This window comes from Vittaforma corneae (assembly GCF_000231115.1).
Source record: "Vittaforma corneae ATCC 50505 unplaced genomic scaffold supercont1.1, whole genome shotgun sequence".
NCBI lineage: Eukaryota > Fungi > Microsporidia > Nosematidae > Vittaforma > Vittaforma corneae.
This window is the reverse complement of record NW_006889834.1, coordinates 208868-221897: the sequence shown is the minus strand read 5'-3', so window position 1 is coordinate 221897 and position 13030 is coordinate 208868. Positions and strand designations below refer to the sequence as shown.

At 37.4% G+C, this 13030-nt stretch overlaps 9 protein-coding genes across 9 annotated transcripts; 6 read left to right on the top strand and 3 right to left on the bottom strand.

Annotated features, from left to right (window-relative positions):
- Positions 1–10: 10 nt before the first annotated feature.
- Positions 11–2185, top strand: VICG_00154 (uncharacterized protein; the record flags this gene model as incomplete). Its single annotated transcript, XM_007603545.1, has 1 exon — positions 11–2185. The coding sequence occupies one exon, from the start codon at positions 11–13 to the stop codon at positions 2183–2185; it is 2175 nt and encodes a 724-aa protein (XP_007603607.1).
- Positions 2186–2323: 138 nt separating this feature from the next.
- Positions 2324–2941, top strand: VICG_00153 (uncharacterized protein; the record flags this gene model as incomplete). The annotated part of the gene is made up of 1 exon (XM_007603544.1): positions 2324–2941. One exon carries the CDS (start codon positions 2324–2326, stop codon positions 2939–2941), a length of 618 nt encoding a protein of 205 aa, XP_007603606.1.
- Positions 2942–3204: 263 nt separating this feature from the next.
- Positions 3205–3888, top strand: VICG_00152 (uncharacterized protein; the record flags this gene model as incomplete). The annotated part of the gene is made up of 1 exon (XM_007603543.1): positions 3205–3888. One exon carries the CDS (start codon positions 3205–3207, stop codon positions 3886–3888), a length of 684 nt encoding a protein of 227 aa, XP_007603605.1.
- Positions 3889–4142: 254 nt separating this feature from the next.
- On the top strand, positions 4143–4985 carry VICG_00151 (uncharacterized protein; the record flags this gene model as incomplete). Its single annotated transcript, XM_007603542.1, has 1 exon — positions 4143–4985. One exon carries the CDS (start codon positions 4143–4145, stop codon positions 4983–4985), a length of 843 nt encoding a protein of 280 aa, XP_007603604.1.
- Positions 4986–5040: 55 nt separating this feature from the next.
- On the bottom strand, positions 5041–7473 carry VICG_00150 (uncharacterized protein; the record flags this gene model as incomplete). Its single annotated transcript, XM_007603541.1, has 1 exon — positions 5041–7473. The coding sequence occupies one exon, from the start codon at positions 7471–7473 to the stop codon at positions 5041–5043; it is 2433 nt and encodes an 810-aa protein (XP_007603603.1).
- A 554-nt stretch (positions 7474–8027) lies between these two features.
- On the bottom strand, positions 8028–8594 carry VICG_00149 (DNA repair protein rad10; the record flags this gene model as incomplete). Its single annotated transcript, XM_007603540.1, has 1 exon — positions 8028–8594. One exon carries the CDS (start codon positions 8592–8594, stop codon positions 8028–8030), a length of 567 nt encoding a protein of 188 aa, XP_007603602.1.
- A 117-nt stretch (positions 8595–8711) lies between these two features.
- Positions 8712–9386, bottom strand: VICG_00148 (uncharacterized protein; the record flags this gene model as incomplete). The annotated part of the gene is made up of 1 exon (XM_007603539.1): positions 8712–9386. One exon carries the CDS (start codon positions 9384–9386, stop codon positions 8712–8714), a length of 675 nt encoding a protein of 224 aa, XP_007603601.1.
- A 55-nt stretch (positions 9387–9441) lies between these two features.
- On the top strand, positions 9442–10983 carry VICG_00147 (uncharacterized protein; the record flags this gene model as incomplete). Its single annotated transcript, XM_007603538.1, has 1 exon — positions 9442–10983. The coding sequence occupies one exon, from the start codon at positions 9442–9444 to the stop codon at positions 10981–10983; it is 1542 nt and encodes a 513-aa protein (XP_007603600.1).
- Positions 10984–11208: 225 nt separating this feature from the next.
- On the top strand, positions 11209–12843 carry VICG_00146 (uncharacterized protein; the record flags this gene model as incomplete). The annotated part of the gene is made up of 1 exon (XM_007603537.1): positions 11209–12843. One exon carries the CDS (start codon positions 11209–11211, stop codon positions 12841–12843), a length of 1635 nt encoding a protein of 544 aa, XP_007603599.1.
- Between the last annotated feature and the right edge of the window lie 187 nt (positions 12844–13030).

Here is a 13030-nt window from a genome sequence, read left to right as displayed (position 1 = left end):
TTACCCTGCCATGCTGAGAGTCCGAATAAAAACAAGAAGCAGAGCACAACAACAAAATACGACTCGCCTGGATCAGTTCTTTACTCTCTATTTTCAAAATGTGTTTTTTGAGCTGAATGCTATTCTTTCAGACTATCACTCGATACAAGAACATGCTTCGAGAAACAGAATCATCGAGTTCGCTAGTAGAAAGCTCAAGGATCTGGATTTGCTACAGACATTTGTAAAGGGCGCATTTCTGCTAAAGAACTTGCTTTATTTGAAGTTTAAAGGCGACGATTGTGCCAATTACGGTTACAAAATTGTAGAAATGGCAGACTTTTTGGCGATCCTTTATGAAAATATGAAAACAAGCTTCATACCACGTCCAAACTTCAATCTTGCCCTGCAAGCATTCATGGATTATCGTAAACTACTGCCGATAGAAATATATAGGCTACTTGGTAGAAACAAAAGTATATTCACTGAACTATACCGTAATACAGACCAGAATCTAATATTCGAGGAGGACCTTGTACATATCCATAGAATGATGAAAATATACCTGCTAAGAGAAAGTGTTGATAATTTCAGAATAGAAAATGGAATACTGCACCTTCAATCGAAATTTTTTACCTTCAAATTGGCGCTGTGTGGTTTCTATCAAAGGCCGCAGTGGCAGCTATTCAAGGTTAAGTCCTATACTAATAGTAGAAAAGTGGATGATCAGCTCTTGAGAAGACTTGCGACTATAGATTCTATTGTAAAGTTTATGAAGTTTTTTGAAAGCAAGAAAAAAGCCTTGAGTGTCTTTAATCTTCTTGAGACGAAAACGGGGTTTTATCAAAATTTTACTGGCACAGTCAATGGCATCGACTGTCAGGGATATCTTAAACACAATGATTTTTACTGCAAAATATCCAACAAGGATCAGTATAAGAAATTTAAAAACAGCGACATTGACGAGATCAAAGGATATTTGCTGGATATTAATGCCCTTAAAGAGCCGAAGAGAGACGAGGTAATATCACAGACCGATAATGCAGATATGGGATTCAAGCCTGGTATTTTTGGCCCAAACATAGCAATTTTCATCAGAGATATGTTCTTTTGTCTCAATAAAGCACAAGGTGTCTGCTTTTTTGGAAAAATGCCTCCCATTTGTGGACTGGCATTTCAAAAGTTGCACTTCATAGTTGTCGATTCAAAAGTCACTGCAGTGACCGAAAACTTTGATGTTAGTGGCCAAGATACCATAGCCATTGAAAACTTCACTAACTTTATAGAGTGCAATATTGGCTTTCTTATGATTCTTCATGAGCTGAGAGATCTAAATATCCAATGCAAAATCAATCAATGTCTATCGGCCAGGTCGTTCTATGTTGATTCATCATTCAATCTATACCATCTTGACAATCATGGCTCAAAAACTCTCATTAATATTGATAGATTTACTCTCAAAACTGCAAATAATATGGTGCATCAGAATATCGGCAATGTTGGGTGCGTAAATATTCCAGCAAACTATGCCAATACTAGTTACAAGGATTCCTTGATCAGAAACCTCGTTGATAAAATCCGCCTCATGGCAGTTCAAGATGGCATGCCCCAGAACATAGAAATTTCAGAAAACAAAATTGGTGAAGTGATGGTGTTTTCATTTATGAACATCACAGTTAAAATTACGGATTCCATTAAAACGTGCATCAAAACTTTGACTGAAGATTTGCAGCACTTCAACATCAGCAGTGGATTCAACTATATCAAAAAGTTTGGCATATTCTATACCTACAATCTAATACCCACGATCTTTACTGAAAATCGATTGTGCTTTGATTTTTCCGATTTTATAGATGAAATAGTTGAAGTTGCATTCAAAAATGATGTGTATCTCATCACAGGCCCAAAAATGCTTCAAATAGCCAAAATGACAAGTCTTTTTACAGCAAATGATTCAAAAGTGTTTCACATTCTCCACAAGTTCTTTCTTGCAAACAGATTCATATTTCTTAAGAAAGTCTTTGGGAACTTGGCTGGAAAATCCGATTCTGGTGAAATATATTTAGACGAAAGCAAAAGAATATGTCTAACACAAGAAGGCATAAAATTCAGGAGCAATAGTCCTGAAAATGATCTGCGATTAACTGATGTGTTGAATCTTGAGAGAGATGTGCTACAGCACCTTACAAATCTCCGCAAACAATAAACCTAATATGCAAAGGACATGCATGCTGCTGCATTCCGCAATGCCACCACTTTGGCTCTGCATAGTTTTTCAATTTACTTTTAAGACTTTTCCAGCCTTATGTGTTTGACACCATCGTTTATTTCTACGCACCCCGAAATGGATGCTACAGTGCTTCGAAATGACGGCCGATTTCCAGATGAAGTAAGAAGGACCGAATGCTCCTTTAAAAAGATAGGAGACAAGGGATTTGTCTACTGGAGGCAAGGAAACTCAATTGCCAACACTTCTATTTCACAGAACCGAGAGAAGCAGCAATTAGCAATAAGCATCAACTTCTTAGAAACAAGCAGAAACGAAGCTATAAATGAAAGACGTGTGTACGAAATGAAGCAGAAGGTTTTTGCGATCTTTTCTGGACTGGTGGGCTTTGACAATCAAATAGAAATTAACGTTGATGTTTTAGGTGACGATGGGAGTATATTTTCCGTTATTGTTAACTCGATCACACTAGTATGTGCATATAGCGGAATTAGTCTATCAGATATGTGCGTCTCGGCTACATTAAATGAAAATGCCGATCTTACATACCATGAAGAAAGCAAATCATTCTCAGTATGCATTGTATACTGTCCCAACCACGATAAGATTCTTTATCTAGAGTCCTTTGGAAAGGTTCAAAGAATGCAATTTGAGGAAGCGATAAACAAAGGCATTGAGATGTGTAGACAGCAGCATGAGAAGTTTCGAGAGCTGGTAATATCATCTGTTAGTTAAATATTTATATAGCTGGCTCTGTTCTTTTATAACCAGTCTATGATTGAAGGCAGCATGCATACACTAAGTTTCTAATTTTCCTATTTTAAGTTCGATATCAACGATTACCAAGATTTAGCATAGGATTGGTCAATAGGGTGATATGTCATTTACATATCTGTTGATGAATTGTTGTGCTTTTGCTTAAAATTCGATACTATTTCGCTTGGACACTTCGAAAATTTCTCAAAATTTGCACACATCACAAAGCCCTTCACTGGAAGATGTGGCTTGACGAAAGCATTGCTTGTTTCAACAGTCTACAGCCAAGTATCTGTGAAGACGACATGTTAGCTATTTCCGACATCTGTAAGGCCCTCCATCTCCCCCAAAAGACTCTGGCCATTTCCAACCACATTTTCTTTGCCGCAAAGGCAGAGAGTAAAATAGAGCCAGACGATGTTGTTCTTATTTCCTCGGTTATAAATTTAGCATGCAAGATTTGTGAGACACTCAGACCATTAGAAAAAATTATGCATTTGGCATCAAAGCATTACTCGATTGAAATAGACCAGTCCATTATGGAGCTGTACACAACTTCAATAAATAAAACGGAAATAGAATTGTCGGTTGTTCTTGATTTCAACTTTGAGATTTCAGAGATTTATACAAGACTTGAAAGGCTTTGTAAGGAAAAGCAGTTTGACTCAGTTTTTAGCAGAAGATGCTGGATTATGCTCAATGATATCATGCAAACTCCCTTGTCGATATATTTTACGATTGACGAGCTTTTGACATGTACGATCTTTACCAATTATGTTGCTAGTGAGCTAAAAAATGAAAAAACGATGGACGATGTGGAAATGTATGAAATATTCAGCGAGAAATACAAACTCACGACTGCATCTTTTAGCTGTATTGAATTTATGTCCAACAAGCTACTAGAGTTGTACTCGACATCAAATTAGCATATCAGGGTTGGAAAGCTGGGATGAACTTTCTCTTGAAGCTGGTTTAGATTTCTCCAAAATGGATATGGACAGATAGATGCTGTGTATTAAATATGAATTTGAGCTTGTCTCCGTCTCTATTCTTTTCTTATTGTAAAATACTATGCAGGTGGCTGCTGCTTGCTTACCGTTTAGACTGTTTGCGATGGTTCAAAACCTATCGCTGTGAATTGCTGTCTGGCGAAAGTTTCCTGAAAACACAGATCCCTGTTATGTCCAATCCAAATGTGCTGATAGTTGGAAGTGGCGGATTGGGATCGGAAGTCGTAAAAATACTGAAGATACTGAAGTGCAGTGTCACTGTAATAGACTACGATACTATTGAAACAAGTAATCTAAATAGACAGTTTTATTTTCAAAAGGAAGATGCAGGCAAATTCAAAGCAAAGGTTGTTGCCGAAAAAACAAATTCAAAATACATAATAGGCAAAATAGAAGACACTAGTTCTTCATTTCTAGGCTCCTTTGACGTTATTTTTTCTTGTTTAGACAGTGTGTCATCCAGAATGCAGATGAATTATTCATTTTCTCACTCGAAATGTAAAATGATGGTGGATTGTGGTGTTGAGGGACTAAAAGCGCATGCTAAAAGAGTAACAAGGGCCACCTCTTGTCTATATTGCATAAGAGATTTTTACAGTGATGAGAATGCTCCATTTATCTGCAGCTTAAAGAAACTAAACCAAAAAATAACGGCTGAAAATCGAAATCAGGTACTAAAGTCTATAATCTTTCAGAAAAAAGAACAAATCCATGTGGAGAACAATCACAGTGACCCAAAATATGAAGAGATATACGAAGAGATTGTCGATAGATTCAACTTAAATGCCTCAGATGATCTTAAAACATCATTATTTGAAGTTAAAGGCATGTTTGAAAACATAATTCCCAATGTGTGCACAATAAATTCAATATGTGCAAATCTTGCAGTGCTTTTGGCATTTAACGCTATAAAAGACGACTTTGTTTATTTTGATGGATCATCGGGCATTTTTACAAATGCGATAGAGATTGAAAAGGATCCAACATGTTTTGTGTGTAATCTACAGCACTGAAGCCACCGTTTATTCTTGTCAATGCTTTTCAGACAAACACGTGATAAATCTCAATTTATTTAATATCAAATGCTTTTAACAGTTGAGAAAGCATATTACTAATGTGTTTCGATAGCTCTGAAGTTGAACGTGTCAGTAGAAAATAGTCAAATGCCAGGTCATCATCGTGTAAAATACTATCACGAATCTTATCGAAACATTGTGGGCTATCCATGTGGTCTTGATAGAGCATAAGAAGATGGATATTGTCAATGTAAAACCTGTTTTTGGAGATCAAGTATCTTTCAATCTGGTCCCTAGGTCTACTGAGCACTTCTTTTAGCTTATGTTTTCTATCATTCTTCTGCTTGGCCCTTTCTAATAAACTAGGGATTCTGTAAATATCGGAAATCTCATGATATCTCTCCATGAATACTTTGTAGTACCTTTCTACATCGCTTTTATTCGGCAGCGATGCTTTGATCTTATCAATATCATCGTAGTACTGCTCAACGGCGGATACGAATGTTTTAAAGTCCTTCTTTGTCCAATCAAAGCCCTCTAGAAGAAGCTCTTCCTTGCGCGCCTTGTCCTCCTCAGAGAGATTTTCGTCCTGGTTGAACAACATCTCTTCCTTGTCTTGCAATTCATAGAATTCCTTGGGGTAAAACTGGTATTCCGGAAAGATAAGTCTCTTAAACTTCTTATTTGAAAACAATGATATCCGCTTAGGCTTCGACTCGTCGGTATTGGCAGCAATAAACTCTTCAAGCTTCTTTTTGGAATAGTTTTCACCCTCCCACTGGTAGAGATCGATTTTGTTCTCAATTGTATCTGCAATCTTGAAGCTCTGAATTCTACTCTCAAACTCCCTGGTTTTGTCCTCGCCCTTCTTAAGAATTTCTTCTAAGCTCATGTCTGTTGATACATTCTGGCTTATATCAATTCCATGTGATAGAATATCCATCAACTCATTTTCAGTGACTGAGTGGTTAATTTTATGCTCCTTTTGGATGAGAATATCATCAAGCTTGAGTTTCTGTTGAGCTCTGAGATATATCCCTTCTTCTATGGTATTGTCGGTTATAAACCTGAACACGTGAACTTGCTTCTTCTGCCCAATTCTGTGAGCTCGATCCTGGGCCTGCAAGTCCGCTTGTGGATTCCAATCAGAATCAAATATTATAACAGTGTCTGCAGTATAAAGATTAATCCCAAGGCCGCCAGCCCTTGTTGTCAAAAGAAATAAAAACTTGTCAGAGTCCAATGCATTGTATGCTTCAATCGCGGCAGTTCTATCTTCTGATGATGTCTTTCCGTCTATCCTACAATAGCTGTAGTCCCTAAACACAGCATAGTCCTCCAGTATATCAAGCATCTGTGACATCTGCGAGAATATTAGCACTCTTGATCCCTTCGACTTCAGTCTAGACAAGAGCTTATCTAAAATAATCATCTTACCAGAATTGTAGATAAGATGCTCGCCTGTCTCAAAAGGCTCAGGCTCTGCCCCCTCAAATAAATAAGGATGATTACAACACTTTTTTAACTGCATTACAATATTAAGAAGCGTGGTTTTAATACCCCTATCAAGATATATACCAGATAGATCTTTCTTGAGTATGGATTTGTACCATTCTCTTTGCATGCCACTCAATGGACAGTAGATGTTGACATATTTTTTAGCCATTAGGTTTTTTTCAACATCGATCTTTTCCCTGCGCAGGAAGAACAGCTGAAGCACATTTCTCAGTTTTTCAATACTCTTTTCTTCCTTATCGGCATTCAAAACATAGTTTTCAAATTTTTCTGAGTTGCTGAAAAAGTCAGGAACAATAAAATTAAGCAGTGCCCAAAGCTCATGAATATTGTTTTGTAGAGGCGTTCCTGTGAGAAGAAGCCTGTGCTTGAAATTGAATAGCCTAACGATTTTACTTAGCTGGCTATTTTCGTTTTTCAGCCTGTGCGCTTCGTCTATGATAATGTATGACCAGTTAACATCTTTTAAATATGATTTGGCAAACAAACACATCTCATATGTTGTTAGAATAGCATCGTAGTTTTTGTCGATCAGCACCTTAGACTCTTTTTTGATCTCAGACTTGCTTGTGTGAAATATTTTAACCTTCATTTCAGGAATAAATTTGCTAAACTCATCGTGCCAGTTCTGCAGACATGACTTTGGAACAGCTATTAAGTGTTTGTTTTTTTCATCTTTTACAAATTTCAAATAGCCGAGAAATGCAATGGTCTGCAATGTCTTTCCCAGGCCCATTTCATCTGCAAGAATGCAGTTGATACCATTCTCGTGCATTTTAATGAGCCAGTTCAATCCCTCTATCTGATAATCTCGTAGTGTCACTCGGACGTATTTTGGCGAATAAGTGAATATATAAGCTTCCACTGGCTCTGAATCCGCATCTTCGAGATCAACGTCCGGCATGAATTCCTTTAAAAATTCGTTGTCAGCGATAAACTTAGCGTATTTGCGCATTGTTTTCTTTGACATTAGGGATACTCGAAACTTTTGATTTGCAAATTAAGAATACAAATTTTTGCTGGCTAATGAAAATTAAAGAAAATAACCAGTAGGTTGATAGACGCTGCGCAAATATTGTGGAGAATATTTCGTGCATACCTTAACCTTTGAGCCGTGTGCCCCAAGAAATCACTATGCAAACAAAATTTTGACACAAATTACCACTATTCAAAAATTTTTACAAGTATTTTTGAAAGGCAACACCTGGGTTCAAAAGTTGCAAGCATCGACAAGATCCAAATGCCAAATTTCGGCCGTTCCAGCACGTTACTAAAAAATCATGGGATTGTGGTATTCCCGGGCTTAGAAGTCTTAGATTTGCAAAACTCAACACCATATTGTCCGTATTGGAACAAACAAAGACATGTTTGACACATTAAAATTGGACAGTGCGAGACATTAAATCTCTAATCACTCAAAGCATATAAAGTATGAACAAGGCTTTATTAATACTTCCAAAGATTAATTCGGCTATAACACTCGACTGTCTGCAGCTATTCACCCGAGGCATCCGGTGATACAGCTTACCTTTTAAAAGATCTATCCAGATACTTTTTAAGCTGTTGTGCCTTGACCTTTCCTATTCCCACCGCATTTGCCAAGTCTTTTTCACCTGCATTAAAAAGCTCCAACAATGTGCTGAATTTTCTTTTTAAAGTGGCGGCATCTGTCTTATTAACCTTATTAAACGTTTGGAGAAATGTATCTACAGTCGAGTCTTTGTTTCTTAATATCTCTACTCCTCTTTTTGAGCAAAGATCGAATCCTTTGATGTACTTTGAGCACTCTTCATAGGTTCTGCAAAGAACAATGATGATCGGCACTGTTCTGAACAGCTCCTGTAGAGACGTATTGAAGTTTGGTGCATCTATCAAAATCAATAGTATTCTCAGTTTTGCTTCTTTTAGCTTGGCTATCCGCTTGTAGATGTACTCGGGCTTTGCGGAATGGAACTTCAAGCTGAGAAATAAAATAAGAGTAGAGAAGTTGATTTCATAGTCGGCTGAGCACGATGCATCAAAATGCCACGATGCTGCATTTAAATATTCAATCAGCTTGTTTCCTCTCTGTAATAATGCTATTTTTATCATTAGGGCTGGCAAAGCTTCAAAGGAAAATTTGCAACCAGAGAGCCTCTGCAATACATTCCCAGTTTTGCTATGGTATAATATCTTGTCTAAATATCAACTAATAAAAACCTTTATGTGCTACTCCACAACTTTATTAATGATAGCTTCAAGATCAACGGCTTCATTTTGGTCATATGCGCATTCAATAATCGATCTAATCTGTGCAATCTGCTGGAACGATTCTGAGGAGTCATTTTTACTTGAAATCCAAATATGCCCATTGCATCCACTAGTAATTTCTACTCCGCCTTTCGCAATAAACCTAGACTTAGTCGCCACTAGCAGATCGGGAGACACATTTATCAGCACGCCATTGGACAATCGACCGTATTTGTCACTTCGCGTGTGTAGTGCTGCACTGCCATTTTTGTTTACTTTTTGGACCTCACAGACGATAACATCATTAATATCAAAGTATTTTGACATGTTGATTTCGTCTTCTTCTGATTTTCTACGCTGCATCACACCAGGCAGATTTATTGCGCCCAGACTCAGTGTTGTATCGCTCCTACAGTTTGTGTCGACTTTCCATTTTTTGCTGTATATTTGTATTACTCTTCCAACCACAACATCCCCCACTTCTGGCGTGTATCTAACCGAAAAAACTGGAGCGATTGTGATGAGTTTGTTGATCTGATTAACTGTTCCAAAGTAATTGGAATATATTTTGTCACCTATTTGCTCAGTGCCATGGCCTTTAATGTATCCTTCATTTTCACAAACACAGTCTCCTGGCAAAAAGAACTTTCGCATGGGAATATGAATGAGATTTCTCAAGTAAATATTTTGGTTGAAAAATTTTCACCCAATGAATGTTCTTGCACTTGGTGCTGGCCAAGAGATAGGTAGATCATGCATAGTAGTCAACATTAATAATAAAACAATAATGTTTGACTGTGGTATGCACATGGGCTACAGCGACTCGAGGAAATTTCCAGACTTCCAAGCTCTTAGCAAAACCGGAAATTTTGACAAAATCGTAGATTGCATTCTAATCTCCCACTTTCATCTGGACCACTGTGGTGCTTTGCCCTATTTTACTGAAGTTCTAGGCTACAAGGGGCCAATATACATGACATATCCTACAAAGGCTGTTCTGCCCATCTTGCTGGAGGATTGTCAAAAGATACTCTCAATGAAGAGCCACGACTCCAACATCTACTCGTTTGAAGACATCAAAAAGTGCATGGAGAAAATTGTTCCGATAAATATGAATGAGACGGTTGAGGTTTCAAAAGGTTTCACAATTACAGCATACTATGCCGGACATGTGATTGGTGCAGCCATGTTTTACGTAAAAGTGGGCGACCAGAGTGTTGTGTACACTGGAGATTACAGCACCACAGCAGATCAACACCTTGGGACGGCATGGATTGACACACTTAGACCCGATCTGATGATTACCGAATCTACATATGGAAGTGTCATAAGAGATTGTAGAAAGGCAAAGGAGAGAGAGTTTTTACAATCTATTCACAACTGCATTGAAAGAGGAGGCAAGACATTAATACCTATTTTCGCTCTTGGGAGAGCACAGGAGATCTGTCTAATTGTTGAGTCTTATTGGGAAAGGATGGGGTTGGAGATACCCGTGTATTTTGCGGGCGGGATGACTGAAAAGGCAAATGAAATATACAAAAGATTTATTAATTACACAAATGAAAGTGTCAGAGAAAAAATTTTAGAAAAAAATGTGTTTGAATTTAGCCATATAAAACCATATCGTAAAGGAAGTGAGCTACAAGGCCCTTGTGTAATATTTTCATCCCCCGGGATGTTGCATTCTGGAACTTCGCTAAGGATTTTCAAAAATATTTGCTCAGATCCTCGCAATTTGGTTATTTTGCCTGGATACTGTGTCAGAGGCACGCTTGGAGACAGAGTTTTGAATGGATCGAGGAAAGAGAGGATTGAAAACGAAGAGAGGGCAATTAACTTGGAGGTGAAGAATATTGCGTTCAGTGCACATGCGGACACATGCGGGATAATGAAGATCATAGACCAATGTAGGCCTAAAAGCCTAATGCTGGTGCATGGTGAAAAGGCAAGGATGAAAGTACTACAGAAAAACATCAGGAATGAATTTCACATTCCTGTTTATATGCCGCCCAACGGCGTAGTGCTGAGCATCTCTACTAATGACACGGTCAAGATATATCTTGATAAGCATGTACTTAGAAAATACATTGATCCAGCCAAAAGTAGCCAGCCAATCAACCTGATTGTTGATATTGAGAAGAGAGATGGCCAATTGTGGGCAACCAGTGTCGATAAGTACATTATAGATAGCTACTCCACTGCCCAAGTAGATACCTCAGATAAAAATATGACTGAAGACAAAGTTCAATGAATTGACAAATTTAACAAAAACGCAGTGTGTGCTGTGGATACTGTCTTTTTTAGCATTGCCAGCCGCAAATGTGTTTTCGGTAGATAATATCTTATATTTAAGTGTACTATGTTTACAGATAATACAGGCTGTGTTTTACTTTGATGTAAAACCGCTGATTTGGCCCAAGCTGAATAATCGTTACAGGTTTGAAACAAATTTAAATTTAATTCCTTAAAAGCTAATATGGAGAAAAGCGAGGAGTATTTTGATTGGTTTGACTATCACGGCACGGATGACGGCAAAATAGACGAAGATTCCGAAAGAGAATCGCTATTTAAGGAGGTCTTCGACTTCATTTCACTAGTTTTTTTCATTATATTTTGTATTTCATTCTGCCTGAATATAGTTCTCACACAATTTCTTCACAAAAGCCTAAATGTATCTACGGAATTGACCTCGTACCACTTAATTACTCCGTCGTGGTATTTACAGGCTCGTTTAGATTTGCGTCTTTTTGTATTCTTCATGATTTTGCTTACATTTGAGTATCTACAGTCTACACTCTTTTATGGTGCATTTGAAGCAATCTACCGTTATTTGACAATTTTTGTGTGGATGCTATTCTACTGGTTCCATCTTGGAAGCGAGTTTGTGTACTCTAGGGCAATATGCCTGTCATTTGTAATAACCTCGATTGTCTATGGCTTGTTGTCGTTAATGATGATGTTTTTTGAAGAAAACTTAATTAGCTCAACCCTGAAATCAAAAATTAAAAGAACGAACAAAACCGAGGAAATACTGAAGACATTTAAAAGATTTGCATATGATATATCCCAGCAGCCAGAACATGAGCGGCATACATCGGCAGCCTCTGACGTGTTCTCTATTGATTTTAATACCATAGTCTCATACTGCATAGTTTACGATGAAGGCAGTAGCATGCAACATTCACAGATAAAGCCACCAGAAATATGGAATGTCAAAGACGCAATCAGGCTTTCCAGGGACGTGTTCTTGAAAGCGGCGTCCGAGGAAAATGAAATGAGTATTGAAAATCTAAGAAGTGTTTTTGATGATTCAAACATTTTTGAAAGAGCAAAATCATATATCGATATTAGTAGGAAGAAAAGTGTCTCAAACAAAAAATTCAGAGACGTTGTTGTAAGCTTCTACTACAACAGATTGTCATTGGCTAAGTCTATAAAATCGCAGATTTTATTTGTAGATATAATACGAAGCCTGCTTTACACCATAGTCTTTGCGTTTCTATCTATTATTTATCTTATAATCTTTGGTGTTGATATTAAGGAATTGTTTGCTGTTGTTGTGTCGTCGGCAATAGCGCTTCATTTTCTCGGCAGTGCAGCAATGAAGGATATATTGAGAGGAATAATGCTTGTTCTAAGTCATCGATTCGATATTGGCGATGATGTCGTAATAGCCGGAGAAGAGATGACAGTTTACAATATTGGGATCATCTCGTCTTCATTCATTCTTGAAAACGGTGGAATAATTAAACTTTTCAACTCCGAACTGTGCAATAAACCCATCGTCAACGTGACTAATGCGCCAGAGAATTTACTGATATTTACGTTTGATTTGCCATCGGTAATCTCAGAGATAAAACTAAATAAGTTTAAGAAGGAAATCTCGGAATACCTGAAACAACAACAGATTGATTTTTATGACAACTTTGTGTTGAGCAGCCCAGGTTCCAGTTATACCGATATTAAAACACTCAAAACAACCTTAATACTGAAATGTAGAATTAATCACAGTAGATCAAGAAAATTTGTACTTAGAGCTGACATTACTTCGTTTTTAAATACACAAATTGACGAAATATTCAAAATAGATGCAGCAGACATAAAAGCGTGACATACTTGGGCTAGACATTATATATGTATAGCTGTATGTCACCAGACCATTATGCTAAGCTGATATGAGGATTTTGCTGCGTCTAGTCTTTTGTTTGGACATGAATAAACTTATGGCGCACAAAAAGCTTTATTATATAAATTATTTCATATCTGGGCTAGCTTAACATTAATGCAGCCTATCTATA